This window comes from Arachis hypogaea, chromosome 14 (genome assembly GCF_003086295.3).
Source record: "Arachis hypogaea cultivar Tifrunner chromosome 14, arahy.Tifrunner.gnm2.J5K5, whole genome shotgun sequence".
Lineage (NCBI taxonomy): Eukaryota > Viridiplantae > Streptophyta > Magnoliopsida > Fabales > Fabaceae > Arachis > Arachis hypogaea.
This window is the reverse complement of record NC_092049.1, coordinates 2,859,471-2,882,025: the sequence shown is the minus strand read 5'-3', so window position 1 is coordinate 2,882,025 and position 22,555 is coordinate 2,859,471. Positions and strand designations below refer to the sequence as shown.

The window sequence follows — 22,555 nt, the reverse complement described above, 5'->3', positions numbered from 1 at the left end:
CATGCTAAAACTACAAATAGTAACTCCATTTTTTATTTTTGTATTTATATTTTCATATTTTATTTCATATACTCCTCCATAATTAAAACCTATTATCCCTTTCAGTATAATAATATTAGTAATGAAGCTTTAGATTAACATCAAATTTAAACTGGCTTAGGACACAACCCATGGTCACTCCAATTCGTCTAGGAATAATAATTAAATTTGTTATATTATTGTTAACAACGGTGTGATATATGTGCCTGTTTATTTTTTTTTTTAGAATTTTGGTGAAAAGAAAAGATTAAAAATAATAAAAAAAATTTTTTATCTTTTTATTTTTTTAATAGAAAATATTAAAAAAATACAAACCAAACGAACACTTAATATGTTATATGAGATAACAATATATTACATATATAACTATTTAAATATACTACTATTTTAAATTTTTAGAATAAGTAATTTTGTGATGATATTTTTTTTCTTTTACACAATTATCTAATTATTAATTTAAATATGTATTAATTTTAAAAGAAAATAAAAAATATATAATTAACAAATTCATATTTGGCGTGCATTGTTACTTATAATATCAATAGTTCAATTAACCTTGAGAATGATATTGATCTTCATTTTAATTTGGCGAGAATATTAAAACTGAGCTAAGGCTAAAAATATGGATACAGTTTTTTACTATTAAAGAATTTATTATTGGACCGTGTGCATTCATGTGGGATTTTGTATTTGATTCATTTTATTTTAACACAAGATAATGTGAAGGAATGTGTTACAAACTTCACCTTATTATATTGATGATGATAATTGATCTGAGAGATGCTGAAAGTGACTGAAAACTTATATAGTTATATGATTATAACTTATAAGTCCCTTTCTTTTTTTCTTTTTTTGTCTATTTTTTAAATGCATGCAAATTAAATAGAGATGCTCTTAAAAAGAAAATGATACCAACCAACCAGCAAAGAAATTAAATGATAAATTATTTTTTTTCTCAAAACAAATGCTAGACGTATAAGTTGTAGCAGAGCTATGTTAATTTCTTTTCCATGTTCCTTTTTTATATTTATATTTTCATATTTTATTTCATATGTCCTTCTATAATTAAATTAGTTGCAGTCACATTAACCGAAAAAAAAAAAAGAATTAGTTGTGATCACTAATTATTAAAAAAAATTCTCCCTCTGCTTATGTTTATTATATGCACATTATTATGTATGTCATGTGTTAATGCATGTGAAATAGAAGCATATGAATATAACTAAGAAGATAAGATGATGAACCTTTAATAACCATGCATGCATTTTCATAAATTTTGTGTTTGCTGTTTTCGTTTTTAAAAAATATTAAATAAATTAATCTAACACTAACTAATAATTTTTTATGTTTTACATTTAATATATTAGACTCTTGGCTTTTTTTTCTTTCAAAATCTTCAAATAGCCAGTTTTTTTAACTTGTTAATTATATTACTATTTAAAATACTTATTTTTAAAAATTTTGTAAGTAGGACTTTTTTTTCAGTTTCAATTAAATTTACATGATAATTTTAAAAATATTTGAAACTAATTCATTATATAGTAATAATTAAGGTCAATCAATCTAATGAGACATTATCAAGGATCAAATTATAAGAAAGAGCATTAACTCATTCTGCATCTTCCACAGCCTTTTATTATTGGAACACAATAAAATTTTTAAACTATCCTTTTAGTTAGTATTTATTCTTGCTCTTAGATACATTCAAATCTTATGCCGATGGTCCAAAACGTTTGAACTATTAAATAGTTCCATAATAAAATATGTTTTTAAAGTCTTTTTAACAACTGCTACATAGTTCTTTAACTAATTTTAATTACAAATTAATCCTATATATTTTATTTAATTATAAAAACAGTTTTTTATTTTATAAATTATTATTTTATCAATCATCTATTATGTTTATTAATAATAAAAAACAAAAACAATAACGAATTAGATCTTCCATTAATCATAATAAACCTCTTAGCCATTCCAATGGATTAAAAGTTTATATTTGATCCGTGACGTTCATGATCAACAATAAAATCGTGTTTCTTTGAAAACCAATCGATTGGAATTTCAAAACAATCGATTGAATTATAACTCAATCGATTGGATTACAGTTTATCACAAAACAATCGTTTGAAAATTGCAAAGCAGCATGATTTTCGCATAAATCAATCGATTGGTTATATGACCCCATCGATTGAACGATGAATAAAAAGTAGATTTTTGTATTTCAATCGATTGAATGCTTGAAAACAACTGAGGTCTCACCAAAACAATCGATTGAATTCACCAAAATAATATGGATTTGCCAAATTCAATCGATTGATTGTGTATGTGAATTCTAATTCAATCGATTGGAAAGCGTTTTAAATTATTTTTTTCTGAATTCAATCGATTGATAATATATTCCAATCGATTGAAATTTGAAGAAATTGAATAAAAAATCAACTGATTCTCTTTGTATTCAATTTCTTAATGCAACAAAAAAGAAATACCTCAATATAATTTGTTCACTAGTTTGGAAATTAAATCGAAAAAACTCACTCAACTTTAGGTTAAATAAAGAAAACTCTAAATCCTCTGACATAAAATTCAAATTAGTAACTAAATAAAAAAAATTAAAATACGTAAAATTAAATTAAAATTAATTTGTCATATCACGAACATTTGAATGAAACAAATATCACTTTTAAAAATCTAAAAAGAATATTTAGTCTCTACGTGTAACTCTACTATTGAAATTATGGTTGATGAATTTAATTCCACTAATAAGAAAAGCAGTTTAATTTTTTTAGAAAAAGGTGTATGGAATAATAATCTTGAACTAACATATTTTTTTTAGGTTAAACAATATAGAACATACATGTCGTTCTTAAAATCCTAAATCCAAGACATAATAATGCTTAATCAACCCAAATAATTATCACTTTTGTGTTAAGTCTCGTTGTTAATGATTTTGTACTATCTATTAAGTTTAACGTTGTTTGCTCTAATAACGTTGTTTGCTCTCCGTTCACATGTAAAATATGGCAGAATGCATTAGATGCAAAACTTAAAACAATACTTTTTTTTATTTATTTTTCAATTTTAAGTAAAATCCCTCCCGGTCCTCTCACCATTAGAAAATAACAACATGGTCCTTATCCATTCTCTTCGTGTGACCGAAAGGACCTTCTTAACCGGAGAGAATGGATAAAGACTGCGTTGTTAATTTTCAATAGTGAAGAGGCGCCAGGTTAATTTCGTAAATAGTTAGGGACCGAAGAGAAATTTTATTCTAAAAATTAATGAAAATATTAATGTTGTGGTTAGATTGAGAACATAGACGTTGCTGAGACTATATATATCTCTATACTTCATAACTGCGTCCAAATGGTAATATCGCTACTGTGACTATCTAATTCCACCTTCGCAAGGCTACACGGTGCTCCTAATATATGTCCAATTTTCTTGACTAATTTCCAATAATCATATAACATATACTAAAATAAAATAAGTGTTCTTGGAAGTGTTTAGCCATATATTTTATGGTCCATTACAGGTGACAACGACGAATAATATATATAATTTAATTTTGATGTCCTACTAGTCATGTAATGTTCTTTTTAATAATTATTCACGCAGTTAATATAAAAGATAGTTATTTTTATTGATATAGTATTATATAGATAAATTTTACTAAACCCACTTTAATAAAGGGTAAGTTACTCCCTATGAGATTTGGATCCTCTAAAATTGGAATTTCACTTTAGAGAGTAAAGTGTGATCTCTCACCATTTATTTCATAGGTGGAATCAAGAATAAATATGAAAAAGAAACTATTCAAGATAGAAGATCACACTTTATTCTCTAAACTGAAATTCAAACTTTAAAAGATCCAAATCCGATATAATTTGCCCAATGCATGTGGTTTTAAGATTTATTAAGTCCTAAATTTACATAAAAAAAGGGATTAAGTCTGACTAAAGACCCAATATGAAAGTATATTAGCCATTATTTTATTTTATTTTATTTTGGACTTGGACTATGCCCAACAACCCAAATTCGACTCCAAGAACCACCCGACCCACTCTCTAAATTAAATGTAGCACTAGTTATGTGCCTTCTCTGACCGCGGTTACTTTAAAGTTTGAATAGACTCCATAATCCATAGCCATAAATTAAACTACTTTGTTGTTATGGATGACATCCTCTGCATGGCGCGGCGAGCTCCTCTATACAGCGAACTCCAACAAAGCCAACGATGATGACCATGACAAACTTCTTTTTACAACAGGCTCCGACGAGGCCAATAAAAAAGACGCTGGGCAACTCCTCTGTGCAGCAAGCTCGGGCTAGCCACGAATAATATCATGTCATGGTCACAAACAGATCCAGTGATGTCAGGAATTAATTTCCAGCCCAAGCAAAGTAAAAAAAAAAAAAAAAATGGTCTAACTCAATTAATATATATTTTTTTAGTACTATGAGGAGGTGATGTTGAATTTGACAATATAAAATTGTTAATAAATAATTTAAAGTAGGAATAAATTATAGAAATAATTTAAAAAATCGTCTTATAATTTTAAAATTGACAATAATGCTTGACAATTATAAAAAGACATTTAACTTTTAAGTACATGAAACTACCAAACAATTAGCTAATAACTATGTTATGCTAATATAATATAGGAAAAATTTTAAGTATACTATTATATCGGTGTTTCAGTAATTTTTAACTGTTGATCTTAATTATAAAAAATATATATAATATATATAATTAAGATTAGCGGTTAAAAATTACTGATACACTGATATGACGGTACATTTGAAAATATTCTTATGATATATCTACAAGGTAAGACCAAAAGGGTCACCATTTCTACTCAAAAAGTTGTCTAAAAAATGATGGAGTATCGCATAGTTGGACTATCAACATTTCATTTTAGAGGGATTGGAACCATTTGGGTAACTTTCAGAATTGAGGTCCAAATATTGGTCCTTAGTCGGTGGTGTAAAGCAAAAATGTATAATTAGCTACTACTTTTTTGGTACATGAAATTTGGGTTTCGTTAGTTCGTTTGGTCTGAATATTCCGTGATTCATAGGATATGGTAACAATGTAATGGACCCAAAAAATCAATATGGGCCTAAAGAAGAAGAAAAATGATAACAATAATAAGAATAATAATGACTCTGCCTCTAGAAGAATTACTACCCTTGTGGAGTGAAGGAGACACCTCCAACGGGTCTCTCATTTTTATCAAAATTTTTTCAAATTATTTCAAAATGATCGCCCAATTACTCTGTACTCTTTCAATCCACCCATATTTTTACTCAATTATATATCTAATAAAAAATATACCCAAACTATATATCCTATGAAAAATTAGTAGTGCACATAGGGCAAGTCAAGTCGGGTATTTTGATCTAGATCCGACTTTAAATAATAATTGGATCTATTTCTAATATTCTTATTCGACCTTAAATTTGACGAAATTACATTACTTTTGAGTTTACTAAAATTGGGTCTAGATCAAGTGAAATTCGGATCTTGATAAAATTTATGTCAACAAATTATGATGTACTTATTTATAAAGAAGAAAAAACATACTTGTTATCGAAAAGTTGATATCCACATTTGAACTTAAATTTATCCATAAATCCTAATTTCATTCTTCTTTGATCTATTTCCTAATTCAACAAATATGATCAAAAACAGAATAATAAACTTATAATTAATATAACATAATATTAGAATTAATTTAAAACATATATACCTTTTTAAATTCTCCTAGGATGCACATGAGTCGGGCGAAGCCGAGTTCGTCTTGACTCGAATCCGACCCTAAATATTAACCGGTTTATTCTTTTAGATCCTTACCCGACCCAAAACTGGATAAAATCACACCAAATTAGTCTCAAAATATTTGGATCCAAATTTTCATTCAACTTCTAAATATTTTGAAAATAGACAAAATATAAATATCTCTCACACAATAATTTTTTAGGTTTGAATTTCTTATTTCACTGCATGTATTTATCAAAAAATAAAATATTTAAATTAAAAATATAAAAATAAAATCACTAAAGTTATTTAAAATTTTCCGATTCAAAAACTTTTAAGATGAGTAAAAGTTTGTTGTTATCAAATTAAAATATATCATTCATTTAACTTATATCTATTTAAGTTTTAAATTCAAAATGTTTAAATTTATAATAATTTGATTCATTTTATATTATTTCAAAAACCAATTACATCCACCGTAAATTTTAAATCTAAACCACTAAACCATAAATTTTAAACAGTAAATTATAAATTCTTACGCACAAGTCCTAACTCTAAACACTAAACCTTTCTATATTCCCCAACCTTCTACCCTATATCCTAAACCAAACCCCCTAAACACTAAACCCTCACCATAAAACTTAACTAATAAACTATAAATCCTTGAATTTAAACCCTAAACAATAATCCTAACACAACTAATTACTAAACCCCACATAATTAACATTTGCAGCCTAAATCATATATCTTAAATCATAAATCCTAAAACCTAAAGTCTAAAACGTAAATCCTAGTCTATCGATTTTTTTTCTCTTCCTAAACTACAAAAAATTATTCATTTATTTAATTAAAAGCTTTTAGATTATTATACTTTTATTCTTGCGTTTTAAATAAATCTAAAATATTTACAAACCCTAAACCCTAAACCCTCAAAAAGACAATAAAGCTTCTATGCTAAAAAAAAGTCAATATTATTTTTTTGTATAAGGACTAATCAGTCCAAAAAAAAAGACTAAAGACCGAATTGAGTATTTTTTTTGAGAGTGTCATAGTCTTTTCGAGATAATTGTCAGGAGTCGGGTGTAGTATTCACTCGCCAAAAAATCAGTCCATGAAATGATTGAACCTATGGATTCGTTGCGAGAACGGTTCGAAGTCCTACCGCTTTCCGAACCTTAGTAGCGTTTGTTTTGAGGTACTGAGATAGAGATTGTGAGAGTGATACTCAGTATCATATTTGTTAGTTCAGAGACTGGTACTAAAATTTCTGTCTCCATCTCTAAAATTTCAGTATTTCAGTACTTCCAAAAAGTAGGGAAACATTTGACTAAAATTTTTAAAAATGGAGACGAAAATTTTAATAACATTTTATACCTAAAATACTCTTATTTAATTAATTAATTTCAATTTTACCTTTGTACAAATTAAATTAGAATTTCATTTTTGTTTTAATTTCTATATCACATTTTATACCAAATAAAATACTGATTCTATCTCTTAATCTCCGTCAAATGCTACCTATTACTTATTACTTTGCTTTTGTTTTGAGTGACGGGAGCAGCACACACAAATTCATTTCTTCTCAGTCATCATCATCACTTGGGGGAACTCCTCTCCCGCCATTTCCCCCCTCTCTTCGTCTTACTTTGTTACTTTCACTTAACACACAGCACCCACAAAGAAAGGAAGAAAACATGAGTACCGTTGATAAGATGCTCATCAAAGGCATTCGGAGCTTCGACCCAGAGAACAAGAATGTCATCACCTTCTTCAGACCCTTAACCCTAATCGTTGGCCCCAACGGTGCTGGAAAAACCGTACGATTTTCATTCCCTCCCTTTTCTCTTCTCTTCTTCTTTTTCATAACCCTAACTCCTCACAATAATACGCCATTTTCATTCGGTTTATGCAGACAATCATCGAGTGCTTGAAGCTTTCTTGCACCGGCGAGTTGCCTCCTAATGCAAGGTCTGGTCACAGCTTCATTCATGACCCCAAGGTTCCTCTCTTAAGACTTGTTGTAGTATACTTATCACTTTAGGGATTTAGGATCATGTTAAGTTCACTCATGTTATATTTTACAAAACATAAGGATACTGCTATGGCTACTACTAATTGATTAGTATTTTGGAACTTGTTTTGGAAGGTTGCTGGTGAAACTGAAACGAAGGGCCAGATTAAGCTCCGATTTAAGACAGCAGCGGGAAAAGACGTGGTTTGCATAAGGTCCTTTCAGCTCACACAAAAGGCGTCGAAGATGGAATACAAGGCAATTGAGAGTGTACTTCAAACTATTAATCCTCATAATGGGGAGGTACATTGTCAACTTTACTCTTCAACTTCAACCACAAGATGTTGAGATGCGGAAACAATACAAAGGCAATATGTTGCTTTTATAATTAGTATAGGAAATTGGAAAGAGTAATGAAAGTGTTTGTTTAATCCAATGAATGAGAGACTAAGTGTTTTGGTTTACTTTGTTAACGTAATATAGTTTGAATCTAGGGTTTGCTTCTGGCTTGTGAGTTGTGATTGCCAAATTGTCTTTTTTTTTGCTTGTCGTATTAACTTGACTTACTTGGTTTGCTTTGTCAGAAAGTTTGCCTTAGCTATAGATGTGCAGACATGGATAAGGAAATTCCTGCGCTCATGGGTGTTTCTAAGGCCATTTTAGAAAATGTTATATTTGTTCATCAAGATGAAGCGAATTGGCCACTGCAGGATCCTTCCACATTGAAGAAAAAGTTTGACGACATCTTTTCTGCAACTCGGTATCATTTGTGTTACTATACAATTCCTCTTTTATTAATCTTTTGTATGAAAAGGGTTACACATCACAGATCTACTTTGGATTTTCAACTTTTGTGAGCTTTGTATAATTCGTTTAACTTGTCTTTTACATATTGTGTTTGGTCAATGCATTCTGCCCATCCAAATTACCAAATTTCTCATCATTATGAAATTCAAGTTGTCTTCCATCTTGCTCAAGTAGGTAGTACATGAAATCAGCTGTCACTACATTGTAAAATTGCTTCAGAAGAATCTTACTATCATAAGTATGAAGCAACTTTCAATCATCTATGGTTTAAATCACATAGCTGATAATACTCCATTACCTGTGCAGAGTGCTCTGCTTGACCACAAAAAAAAGGACAAAAAACACACACGCACACATTCCTTATTGAGCCATGTTAGGTTGAGTTTGCAAAAACTGATGCGGTACTTTACATAAAGCAATTCAAGCAAATGCTAGTGTTTGTGACTTAGAGTTGATAACATATTAATATTACTGAGCAGATATACAAAGGCACTGGAGGTTATAAAGAAACTTCACAAGGAACAAGCACAAGAGATAAAGACTTTCAAGCTTAAGCTTGAGAATCTTCAAACATTGAAAGATGCAGCCTATAAGGTCACTTTCCTTTTCTAAAATTTGACATCTCTGCAGATGAAAATTTGCAAATTGTCTTCCCTTTTTCTTTTTTTATTTTATTTTATTTTATTTTTTTAATTTTTTCCTGATGATCTTGGACATAAACTGCATTATTCTCCCTACTTTTTTGGATCATAAATGTAAGACACAAAAAACAATTTGAATTCTTCTGAGTTCTTGCATTCATGTGCTGCTTAGTTGCTGCGACGACATATTATTTTTTGGAGGGCATTCATCTCTCCAGGCAGTGCTGTTGTCTTCTTTTCCATGTGTCTTCAAACAGAAATGTAGAGAAGTTCTGCCATTTTGACTACTATAAATATAAAATAGACCACAGTTTTTCCCAAAAAAGTAAAAGAAAAAAAAATCTGATTATAACTATTTTCTTTTATCTTCTTACAGCTTCGTGAAAGCATTGCCCAAGACCAGGAGAAAACAGAATCTCTAAAATGTCAGTTACAGGAGTTGGAAGGAAGCATTAAAGATGTGGATGATAAAATACATCATGCAGAGAAAACACTGAAAGATTTGCGAAAGCTGCAGGACCAAATCTCAACTAAAACTGCTCAACGAAGCACTCTGTTTAGGGAACAACAGAAACAATATGCAGCTCTTACCGAGGATAATGAAGGTGCTGACCATTGTTGTATATGTGTTACCATTTCTCTTTTAGTTTTCATCTAGTTTTAGTTTCATTCTATATTTCTATGTGCTTGTTTACCTATCGCCCACTAGTTTACTTCACAGTAAGTTTTTTTATACTTCTGGTTCTTACATTGATTAGACACTGATGAAGAGTTGATGGAATGGAAGACAAAGTTTGAAGAAAGGATTGGATTTTTACAAACAAAAATAAGCAAATTGGAGAGAGACTTGAATGACATTGACACTAAAAGTTCTTTCCTTAAGCAGACTATCAATGATTCCATCTGGGAGATCAGCAAGCTTCAAACTGAAGCTGAAGTAAATAATTGATGTAAAGTTGTGTTTATACAGCTATCCAGTTGTGTGGAACATTATTGTAATTTTCTCTACTTTGAACTACAGGCTCACATGTCTTTGAAGAATGAACGTGATTTGTGTATTAAAAATCTTTTTGCGAAGCATAATTTAGGGCCTCTTCCAGAGTCACCCTTCACTGATGAGGTTGCTACCAACCTGACCAATCGTGTAAAATCAAGGGCTTTAGATCTTGAGAAGGACCTCCAAGATAAAAAGGTGTGTTTTCTGTCCTCCATCTCTAATTACATCTTTGCTTTTATGTACTTATGATAATGATTTGATAGAAATGACAGAATTTTAGAGAATAATTGATGCTGGTTAGTTAATTGATCTTGTGGGCTTCATTGTCATACTTGGCTAGCGACTATTATAACGGATTTCTTTGCTGGATGTACAGAGAGAATGGCATGCTTATGTGCATGACATGCGTATTTTTCCTTGGTGCTTTTGTTAGCAGGATATGTTATCCTAGTTTTTTGTACTTTATTCTGTCTGTTCAGTTATTCACTAATGAATTGATGTTTTGTTTGATGTGCTTCTCTTGATTGACAAAACTTCTAAATCATTTTCAATATTTCAACACTTACAAAACATCATCAATGTTGAATATGTCAGTAACATCAGATATTCTAAAATATTCCTGGAGCTTCTAAATTATGGTGAATTGAGTATCTTATTTTATATTTTTGGATTCTTTTGTGCAGAAAGCAAATGATAATAAACTCAAGATGGCATGGGACTGCTACATGAATGCCAATGACCGATGGAAAAATACCGAGGCTCAAAAAAAAGCTAAATCAGAGATCAAGGTTTGACATTTAAATGCATGGTCAGATGCCAACTCGTTTTATGATATTAAGATTTTGTTATATATGCAGAATGGCATTGTTAGACGCATTGAGGAAAAAGAAAATGAGCGTGATTCACTCGAACTTCAAATTTCCAATGTAAACATTTCTCACATTGATGAAAGAGAAAGAAATTTGGTGAGTTTAGCCTGTTGTTTGATGTTGTTCAGTTGCACATAACCTTAATTTTAGACACCAGCAAGTTTTATGAAGTGATGCTTGCAGCGAATAGATGTCGAGAGGAAGACAAACCAACTAGCTGAAAGAGAATTTGAAGTAAATATACGTCAAAAGCAAAGTGAGGTATATAGTATTGAACAAAAGATTAAGGCTGTCAATCGGGAGAAGGATATCATGGTTGCTGATTCAGAGGACAGAGTGAAGCTATCTTTTAAGAAAGCAGAGTTGGAGAATCACAAGAAGAAACATAGAAAGATGTAAATCAATTTTTTGTATCATTTAATTTTCCTTATTATTGGCTTTCTGTTTTCATAACTGTATATTATGAAGTTGGTAATCTTCTGTGTATTCTTTACAGAGTAGATGACCAAAAGGATAAAATAAAAATGGTGCTAAAAGGGAGGGTCCCTGCTGATAAGGATCTGATGAAGGAAGTTTCTCAAGCATTAAGGTTGATTGGGGAAACCCTTTTTTTTGTTGTGTTTTTCTTATATATATTTGCAAAATTTCAGTGTTGGAAACCTGTAGTTTTTTATTGCGGATGGCGGCTCATGACGGTAAGCCAAAAATCTGCCATAAATTTATTGCGGATGGCGTTGCGGGAAACGGCAGATTACCTAAAAAATACATATATATGTACAAACAAACATGCAGAAAAATTGCAAATATAATAAACTATAAAATCTAGTCTATATAAGCAATTTTCTAGTCATAAGACATCCAATTGATGCAGCAAATATAGTAGCAAATTTAACAAATAAACATAAGATCAAGTTCAAGTCATAAGAGGCCATAAAACATAACACAGAGAACATAAAAACTAGAAACTTAAAAGAAAAACCAAGCTGTTGTCTCATCATGTCTTTAGACTAACAAATGATGAAATAAACCATCTAAATATAGAATCAGGGGCTTGTCTGGAAGTAGACATAGTGAACTGAACGGAAAAAAAATTGGAAGAAGAGAGGTTTATATCACTGATAAGGTGTATAAAAAGGGGCACCAGGGAAGAGAGAGAAAAAATGTACGAACCAGAGAAAGAGGGAACCGTGGTTAGTGTACACTACTTCTGATTACATTTTTTCTTTTGTTCCTTTGTTTTTTGAAAGGCAAATTGGCCAGCTATTATATGATTTTTCATTTTTTTTCTTCTGATACATTGATAGTAGAACAGAATGCAAAAAGGCCCCGCCGGGGGGGGGGGAGGGGTAATGATGTTGCTGTGTTAAAAAAAAAACAGAATAAAGTAAAGCTAATATTCTACTGAGTGCCATAGTTGTCTTTGTTGTTATTTTATGGTTTCACATGATTTTGTTGTATTTCATTCTGCACAAAAGAAAAAAAAAACGAAACCTTCAATTAAGTACATCCTGAATACCCTTTGATTCATTCATTTTGTGGTGCAGGACTCTTGGTAGTGAATATGATAATCAAAATGCAAGTTGCAATGCGGTCAAAATGGAAGTTACCAAGTTGGAGACAAAAGAAACGGAAATTAAAAATAATCTGCAGAAACACAAGAAGGATTTGGAATGTAAGTGCTATCTATCATTCCAATAAACTATAGATTAACATTAGCTCCATTATTATAACTTTTTTCCTTGAAATAAATTTCTTTTATAGGAAAATCAGTTACATATTTTTATATAACCTTTTTTGGGTTTATTTGTGATTTAAAAAAAAAAACATAAGCTAAAAATAAGTAGCGTTTCTGCTTTTTTTTAACAAGCATATAGGAAGCAGCTTCTCCCAAAAAGTAGAAGCAGTAGAAGAGAAAAAACTCTTCCTAGAAAATCAATAATACTCATTGGTTGTTATTTTACTTTTCTAATATTGCACATTTTCATTTTTTTATCTTAAATATTATTTACGATAATACAATAAATATGTAAAATTTTTATTAGAATCTTAAATAATAAAAACTATATTTCTGTCATGTAGTTGGTTTAGTAAAAGGTAAATAATGTTTTTTATGTAACCAAAGTTAGTACACATAGTAAACTCTAATTTGCTATCCTTGTTATTTTGTTTAAATATAAATATAGTTTCATTCCTTAGGTTATTTTTATATTATTAATTATATATTGTATTAATTATTTTTGTTAATTTTTTAATTTTATTAATTAAAATAAGTATGCATTTTTTAATTTTTGTAGTACAATGTATGACTTTCAATCTAAAAGTATTTCTCCAAAAGTGAATATTTATGCCCCTGATTGTTCTTTAATAAAGGAAAAAAACTTACATTTATTACATCCAAACAACTTGATTACTTTTGATTTAAAAAAAAAGCACATTTGTGTCTGCATCCAAACACAGCAAATTTCTGCTTTTTCTTAATTTTGCTTTTTATCTTACCAAAAGCATTAATAAATGAGCCCATTGTAGTATAGATACAAAAATATTCATGTGCTTCTACTAGAAACACAAGTTTTTGGGAAAGATGATTTCATGACATTTTAAGTGAGGATGTGAAATCAGTGTTGAGTTCTGCATCCGTTATTCTAAAAATGTTTAGTAGGTAGTATATGTTTATCTGGTTGATATTTTAACAGAAATTAGAAATGATTATTATTTTAAGTTTACTGTTGTGGTCTCTACATTCCTTTGCCTCTGTTGCATTATAAAATAGTAAGGAATTTGTATATTGGTTCAGCAGGGGTGTGAAAGCCACATCTAGTTTTTGGTGGTGGATGGTGGCTCATGGCAGAAGAGTAAAACACCGCCCTGAGGTTATAGCGGATGGTGTGGCAAAGGGTGGAAATGGCAGATACATTAAAAAATATATAAAAATTGTATACAGATAGATACTGAAATAATCTACAAAATATAAATAAAAGTACTAAAAGATAGAAGGGAATTATATCTAAACCACTAGCTACTAATACTTTGTTAATAATAATATGAAACTATTTATCCATATTATAACAATCAATATTAAAGATTAAAACTAATATCAATTTGACATAAATAATGCCATTAATATTAATAATAAACTAAGCAGCAGTAGAAGCAAGTTGAGGGTTTAGAATAGAAAATAAAAAAATTAAGGGGTGAGAATAGAAAAAAGGGATTAGAATGGAAAAGCAAAAACTTAAGGGTTCAAAATATAAAGAAATAAATGAAGCAGCTTAGAGAAGTAGATTCACGAACAATGTTCAACGTCATTGTCTTCCTCTGTGGGTCATGATGCCATCATCCTCAATATTGTGTGGCTCTGTTGCTTCGTTGTCGTGGTCTTCCTCCGTAGAACAGCGGTGATGCTGTTGGCATCACAAGTCACAACGTCTTCAGTCTTCCTCAAGCATCAGAGAGGGGGGGTGAATGATAGATTGAGAGGGCAAGAAGCAGAATACGAGAGCCAGAGGAGGTTTTTTTTATAAATGTTAGGGTTGTCATCAAAATAACCAAAAGACCCTCAGTTTAAATAAAATTTCAAAACCCCCACCATTTATGCCATACTTGTATCGGACCGCCATAGTGCCACTGCCAATGCGGCCATTTACCCTATGCCATTTCCGCAGCGCCACATGCTTAGGATGGTGGTTATCCCAAAAACTGCCACGCCATAATTTAAAAGCACTGAGCGTCTGAGCCACATGATTCTGAATATCATTTATAATTTTTTTACATGATAATCGAATGTAAGAGAATGAAATTGGTATTTTTAATTTAAAAGCACTGAACCACATGATTCTGAATATCATTTATAATTTTTTTATATGATAAGAACATGCAAGAGAATGAAATTGGCATTTTGTAATTTTGCATTTTTATGGCTTTTATATTACTGATATTGGAAACAGCTTATATTTGCATTTCTTTATGTTTCTACTCCTTCAATTTTCTAGTTTGTTCGTTACTTCCAGCATGCAGAATTACTGAATACAATGTTATGCACCCTTACATTAAAAATATTTTCATGCAGCAAAAAAGAGACGTATTGAAACCGAGCTTCAGTCTTTGGATCCTCAGTGGTCTTGTGTTGATTCTTATCCCAAAATGTTAGAGTCTTTTAAGGAGAAGAGAGATTTCACAATAAGGTTATTTTACGTCAAACCACTTACACAGTCTTCTTTTTGACAGCATTGAACTGTTTGTGTTGTCACTGTTTTGACTGCTCCAAACGTACTGATAATTTATCTGGTTATTTCCTGCAGCAAGTATAAAGGTAATGAAGGTATCCAAAACTCACTTGATCATTTTGCAAAGGAAGCCAGAACTAAGCATGCTTGCCCTTGCTGTGACCGCGCCTTCTCTGCAGAAGAAGAAGACGAGTTTGTGAAGAAGGTTTGTAAAGTTCACAGCCTATTGTAATGTACTAGTTTATCTATTGGCTTTGACCAGGCACTTCATATGGTTTTGATTTCACTGCTTCTTTTTCTCTGTTTATATTTCATTTTAAAATAATGACAGCAAAGATCAAGGGTTGCTAATTCAGCTAAAGTTATTAAAGCTCTTGCTGAGGAGTCTGCAATTGCAGACTCTAACTATCAGCAGTTGGACATCCTTCGTGTAGTTTATGAAGAATATGTCAAACTTAACGAGGAGACAATCCCTGATGCTGAAAGTAAACTTCAGCAAATTAATGAGGAGCTGGATTGCAAATCTCAGGAACTGGATGATGTAACTATCTTAATTAATTTGGAATAGTTTCTTGCGTAAGATTCTGGTTTAGTTTTAATGTTTCATTTAGTGTTATCTGTGTTGTTAACTTGTTCTATCTTATTTAACATTATAACTTCCGAAATTTTGTTTCAGATGTTAGGTGTTTTAGCACAAATACAGAGTGACAGAGATGTGGCCAAAGCATTGATGCAACATATTGAAAACGCTGACCGGCATTTTCAAGAAACTATTGCTTTGCAGAAGCAAGTAGAGGATTTAGAATATAAGCTTGATTTTCGGGGACAAGGAGTGAGGACTATGGAAGAAATTCAATTGGAGCTTAAATCATTGCAGGGAACAAAGTAAATGATTTAAGTTAATTACTACTTTTTACAAACATGGTCAATTTTGTTGTCTAAACCTATTAACTAAGTTATATCTTATGGTATTTCTGTCATATAATATCTCTGGGATTAGTTTTATGTTTTCTATTTATTCTATGATTGTTTCCTTATTAGATAGGATTTGGGATTTTCCTATTATTATAAATAGGCATAGGTGTTCATCTTGTAAGATACCACATCACATCATATTATACTAATATCAATATATATTCGTTGTCTTTCTTTTTTTTGCATAATCCTTCTCCCTATCTTAATGAAATTCATTATTTATCCAATAAAATATTCAGTCTTTCTTTCATATCCTCTTTCTCAGTTTCCTATCACAACAATATCCATGCATATTTTGGTTAATAGGGACAATTTACATGCTGAATTGGAGAAGCTGAGGGAAGAACAGAGATATGCAGAGAATGATCTATCAAGTATTCAAATTAGGTGGCACACTCTTAGGGAGGAGAAAGTCAAAGCAGCTAACACATTGCAAGATGCTAAAAGGGTAGAAGAAGAATTAGCACGTCTGACTGAAGAAAAGACCAATGTTGATCTTGATGAAAAGGTTGTCTACTTATCCATGACATTGATGGATACTTAGTTTTAAGTTATAGGCATGTAAATGACCCTTTTAGTGCATATATTTGAGTATCTTTCACTCACAAAACACTTACAAAAGAATTTCAGTAAAATGATTCATTCTCTTACATATAACATGGATTATTGAGTTTTATTCTAACTATTTTTTGGCTAATTGAATTTTTCATCCAATTGTGCATGTTGAATACTTGGATTTGTGTTCAATTACACTAAAGAAATGTCTTTTTATCAAAAGAAATGTTTCTCTTTTTCAAAATACCCAATCTGAATAATGACTAATAGAGTTGTTTTAGTTTATCATTTGTTGCAGTATGCTTTATTTGGTTTATTTCCAGGGGAACAAAAGTCAGAAGCCTTTTTTTAATTTTTCTTGTCAAGGCTTAATAATTGATTACCTTTGGTTATTCATTTTTAAACAATGAAGTATCTGTCTCTCTCTCATTCCACTCAATCTGTTTGCAGCATTTAGCAGAAGCTCTTCGACCCTTATCCAAGGAGAGAGATAAATTACTTGCTGACCATGATGAACTGCAAGTTAGACTTAATCGTGATTATCAGTACCTTGTTGAACAAAAGAGAATTTATCAGCAAGAAGCTGAATCACTTTTTAAAATGACTTCTAAAATTAGAGAGTAAGTTTTGTCAGCTTGAAAGTGTTTTTCTAGGTTTATTATAGTCTACTTTTCTTTAACGCAACTTTTGTTTGTCCAGGTACTCAGATTTAAAGAAAGGGGACAGGTTAAAGGAACTGCAGGAAAAGAAATCTCTATCAGAGTCTGAACTTAAAAGTTGTGATGCTAGGAAGCAAGCAATTTTAGCTGATATTAACAAAAGCAAAGATTTGTTGCGAGATCAAGATAATATAAAAAGAAATATCGAGGACCACTTAAATTACCGGAAAACAAAGGCTGAAGTAGATGAGCTAGGACGTGAAATTGAAACACTCGAAGAAAGTATATTGAAGGTTGGTGGTGTGTCCGCAATTGAAAGTGAACTACAGAAATTATCAAAGGAGAGAGAGACGCTTCTTTCAGAGGTATTCTCAAATCTATGAATCATATCTCTAAGCATGCAATACATTAATAGTTTAGCCACACAGTGATTGGACATTTTACCATCTACCTACTAATATTAAATTGACACCATTTTTCTTCGTTAATTTTTGTTGTCAACTGGTGTCTCGATGACAGTTAAACAGGTACCATGGAACAATGTCTGTTTACCAAAGCAATATTTCCAAAAATAAGATTGATCTTAAGCAGTCTCAATACAAGGACATAGATAAGCGATACTTTGATCAACTTATACAGCTTAAGGTGTAATCTACTGTCATACTTGTACACTTTCTACTTCAAGACTTCTTCTGAAATGGCTAACAGTTTAAATCTTCATCACAGACAACTGAAATGGCGAACAAGGACCTGGACAGATACTACAATGCACTTGATAAGTGAGTTTCTTAGAATTCAATAGAAGTTACTACCGGATCCATCAATTTTGTATGTACTAGTCATGGCTATGGAAACCTCTTTATAGGCTATATGCATTCTCAGGTATATGTTGTATATTTTGTTTGTTAGATCCTATGGATTATCTTACCGACCTGGAGAGATTGAAAGCTGAACTGCTGAACTGCACTTTAGGCTGTGTTTGGTTACTGTCTAAAAAAAATAGAGACATAGACACAAACACAGAGACACATGAACACAAAGATACACAAATTTTATAACATGTTTGGTGATAATGGACAAGACACATCTATTTAATTCAAAAGTCAATTTTTGCTCCCAAACTAAAACAACCTCAATCCCATCACCACCACCACCACCTCTGATTTCCATTGCCACCACTATCATCATTTCTAATTTTCAATCTTATCTCAAATAATTAAAATTAACAACTCTAATTCAAATATCAGTTACAGAATTCAAATTAAAAAAAATTGGAATAATTAAAAAAAGTAAACAGAAACAGATCTAACAAAAGAAGATCTGAGAAGGAGGGTAAGGGTTTGCTGAAACTGTGGATGACAAACAAAGAGGGCAGCAGCAACATGACGACGGTGATTGCGGAGGGCGACGTAGTGGACGACGAGTGAAGAGGGCAGCGGTGAATATATATCTGGAGGCAAGGTGAGGGAGGCGTCGGCACGCGCGAGCAAAGGAGGAAGAGAGGCAGCCGGAGACACGACGACACAACATTGAGGGAGACGGCAGCGGCGAAGGGGGTGGGGGGTAGAGAGAGAGAGAAGCGGACAAAGGAAGGAGGCAGTGGCAACGCCGGTAGTGGTGGCGGCGACAATGGTGGAAGGAGAAGGCAGTGGTAGAAGGGAGGGAGGAAGGTTGAAGGAACTGACAAAAGGAGGAGAGGAGAGTTATGAGGATTAGGATAAATGACAAGATTGGAATTTTAAAAAGTAATCAGGGATAGAATTGGAAAAATGTGTCTCATGGGTTCTGTCTTAGTGTCATATCTTGAACGAGATACACTAAATACACGTCTTTTATGTGCATCTTTGTGTAACTGTGTCCATTAAAATTTTGTCTCAGCAAACAAACGGTGTACACGTGCCACCGTGTCCATGTCTCTCGTGGACATAGACATGAACCAAACAGGGCCTTAGGTCCCGTTAGCACTAATAACGTCGGACTTTGATGGCATAAGTTTTATTTGTGGAAATGTCATGCCTTTAGTATTCAAGTTGAAGCTGCCATGAAGTCCCTTTCCCTGATCAAAGATGATATCTTTTTCTTTGCTGGTGTAGCATTGTAAATGACATTTTTGAATTTGGTAGAGTCAATCAAACGGCTAGATCAGTTAAAAGGCACCAGTGTTGATCTGGCTAATAGGGGACTTAATTGCATCAATTTGAACAGAGAATCACATTGTTCCAACTTAAATTAGGGGGACTCGATATCAAACTATCTTAGATCAGAACTAGTAGAACTGAAAGTACAACTATGTTAGAGCAAGGAAATGCATTTCTCTTCAGAGTTCATTTGATTGGTGTACTCACTTTTAGTGTTTGTTCTTATTGCAAGCTAAATAGCTGATTATCATGCCTGACATAGAATCGTTATTCTCTGCTCTTGATTGGTGTAGTCAAGTGATCATATTGATATTTAACCCTCAACAAAATTAGATATATGTGCCTTATATTTTAATCAACATTTAATTTTCCTTGTGTTCCATTTCAGAGCATTGATGCGCTTCCACTCAATGAAAATGGAAGAAATCAACAAAATTATAAGGGAATTGTGGCAACAAACCTATAGAGGACAGGATATAGACTACATTAGTATTCATTCAGATTCTGAAGGTGCTGGGACCCGTTCCTACAGTTACAAGGTTTGTCATCTGTGTATTCAATCACTGGTCCCTTCAAAAGCTGTGTAATATTCTCATCGATTCCTAGAATATTGCTTCTTCCACATTCCATACAGGTTCTCATGCAGACTGGTGATGCCGAGCTAGAAATGAGAGGAAGATGTAGTGCGGGCCAGAAGGTCTGTTATTACTATGTTGAGGTTTAGTGTGTATATATATATATTGAGAGAGTTAAGATCAAATCACATTGCCTACTGTTGGATTAGAAGCTTATATATTGTAGATTATAAATATAAAATTTTATATCAATCTAAAATCATTTGATTACTTTTTTATAGATCAAATTGACAGTAATATAGAAGTTTTTAACATCCATGAATATGAATTGTTAGAATAGATGTTCATTTTTTTACAAAATTTAACACGAAAGATCTTTATGATAGGTGAGTATAATTCAACAGTAGCAGTGTAACTTTGCTTAAATTGACATTGGTATCAGTTGATCCTAATTCGTACATTATAATCTTTTAAAAACAAGCTTGACTAAATTTCGAGGTTACAGGTCCTTGCATCTCTTATCATTCGCTTGGCGTTAGCTGAAACTTTTTGCCTCAATTGTGGAATATTGGCACTGGACGAGCCAACCACAAATTTGGATGGCCCCAATGCTGAAAGTCTGGCTGCTGCTCTCCTAAGGTGTGAATAGATCTCCTAGTTCACAGGCTAGCAGTTAGTTATTGTCAAGTTTTTTTTCACTTTCCTGCCTTTTATCTTCTTAACATGCAGGATCATGGAAGACAGGAAAGGCCAGGAAAATTTTCAGCTAATCGTAATTACTCATGATGAGCGTTTTGCTCAACTGATTGGTCAGCGCCAGCATGCAGAGAAATATTATCGAGTCTCAAAAGATGATCTGTAAGGATAGCCGTACCAGCATTTATTTCAAATTCATTTGATTATATGTGGATCCTTCGGGTGAAATTTTTATGACCTTGTCACTACTAATGTAAATCTTTTTACCATCAGTGGTGAAAATTTATACATGACAAGATTTTTGTGCAAGATTACTTCCCCATGTTACTACTGTCTCTGCTTATTAACAGCTTTCTATCTTACGTTTTCAGTCAGCACAGTATAATTGAATGCCAGGAGATATTTGACTGAAGAGAAGACTATATTTAGTTAGTTACTCCTTCGAGAATTCTTGTCTGACCACATCGGAGAAAATGAGGATCTGAAGAACCGGAGCCCCAAGACTTCATACATTTATGCTGTAACTTGATCAAGTTATAAGATGCTCTAGATGGGTGGTAATTTAAGCACGCTTCGTTGGTTAAAATTTGTATACTAATTTTGTTAATCTTTGACTACTTTCTATAACATTTGAATTTTGTTCATAAGCTTTTCATTATTGCTGGAATTTTGAAATCAGGCCTGTATATAAGAAAATGATTGATCATGAAGGTTCTACATGTGTTTGGTATTAGGTTAGCACCTTTTTTGGGTTTTTTTTTTTTGGGGGGGGGGGGGGGTGGTTGGCGCACCACATATATCTTGTGAAATTCTATGCAAGCTAGGAAGGACTAGATAGGCGCAGTGCACTCCCTTTGAACCCAAAACCTTTGTAATAAGAATAGTTTCAGAGAGAAAGCTCAAAAATGTGTAATGTGAATTATTGGTTCGTTTAGCACTAATCTGTGCTTATACATATGGAGAAGGATAGTTTGCTGTGTAAGCTAGTCCAAAGGGTAGAATAGTCCTTTCATGCTCAAGTTAGTTATAACAGCTGTAATAAACTTGCAGCTGTCCTTGCTGGTTTTGCTCTAGTAACCAACTCAACTCTTATAACTAACACTTCTCTAGACTTCAACCTATTATTGTGGTTAACAATTCTTGTCCCGTTGAGGGTTGCCAACATTTGAGTGGTATAATCTTGTCAAAGGGTGAATTTTTTATTGCCACCCGACATTAAGGTATCAAAATGGTATTTGAAAGGGTGGAAATATAGATGTAGTCGACTTCATATGAAGTTGATAGTTGAGAGCCGTTAAATGAAAATTTAGTCAAATCTATCAAATTATTTAACGGCTTTCAATTATCAACTTTACGTGAAGTTGACTGTACCTGAGTTTTCACCATTTGAAAGTCAGTCGCACACTGAAAATTTTTGAAAGACCGGTATTGACAAATCATACCTTGAATAGTTTAAAAATACAACAAAAAAGCCAATAAATGTTATATTTTTTAGAAGTAATAAATTTTTTTTATATCTAGTAAATAATTTATTTATTTGATTTAAATTTTTGTGATAATATTTGAATAAATATTTAAAAAGGTGCACAAAAAAATTTGGAATAAAATTTGA

At 31.9% G+C, this 22,555-nt stretch overlaps 1 protein-coding gene across 2 annotated transcripts; it reads left to right on the top strand.

Annotated features, from left to right (window-relative positions):
* The first annotated feature begins 7,331 nt into the window (after positions 1-7,331).
* LOC112740969 (DNA repair protein RAD50) lies at positions 7,332-21,653 on the top strand. Of its 2 annotated transcripts, XM_072213580.1 has the most exons (28): positions 7,351-7,614; positions 7,710-7,796; positions 7,944-8,111; positions 8,393-8,568; positions 8,922-9,016; positions 9,095-9,209; positions 9,633-9,861; positions 10,015-10,193; positions 10,278-10,448; positions 10,937-11,041; positions 11,111-11,218; positions 11,306-11,517; positions 11,619-11,711; positions 12,667-12,794; positions 15,189-15,303; positions 15,421-15,550; positions 15,677-15,886; positions 16,022-16,230; positions 16,627-16,828; positions 17,326-17,495; positions 17,575-17,899; positions 18,054-18,179; positions 18,261-18,313; positions 20,061-20,211; positions 20,307-20,369; positions 20,753-20,886; positions 20,977-21,105; positions 21,315-21,653. In XM_072213580.1, the coding sequence occupies exons 5-28, from the start codon at positions 9,012-9,014 to the stop codon at positions 21,352-21,354; spliced, it is 3,402 nt and encodes a 1,133-aa protein (XP_072069681.1). In that variant the 5' UTR covers positions 7,351-7,614; positions 7,710-7,796; positions 7,944-8,111; positions 8,393-8,568; positions 8,922-9,011; the 3' UTR covers positions 21,355-21,653. The 2 variants fall into 2 exon arrangements, with proteins under 2 accessions (XP_025645513.1, XP_072069681.1); XM_025789728.3 differs by lacking the exon at positions 8,922-9,016 and having other exon boundaries at positions 7,332-7,614.
* The last annotated feature ends 902 nt before the right edge of the window (positions 21,654-22,555 follow it).

Bases quoted from the DNA above. Each gene is read 5' to 3' on its own strand.
- LOC112740969 (XM_025789728.3), top strand. From the start codon at position 7,492: ATGAGTACCGTTGATAAGATGCTCATCAAAGGCATTCGGAGCTTCGAC. The intron at 7,797-7,943 runs GTTCCTCTCTTA...TTGTTTTGGAAG, and splicing joins GCTTCATTCATGACCCCAAG to GTTGCTGGTGAAACTGAAAC. The intron at 9,862-10,014 runs GTGCTGACCATT...TACATTGATTAG, and splicing joins TCTTACCGAGGATAATGAAG to ACACTGATGAAGAGTTGATG.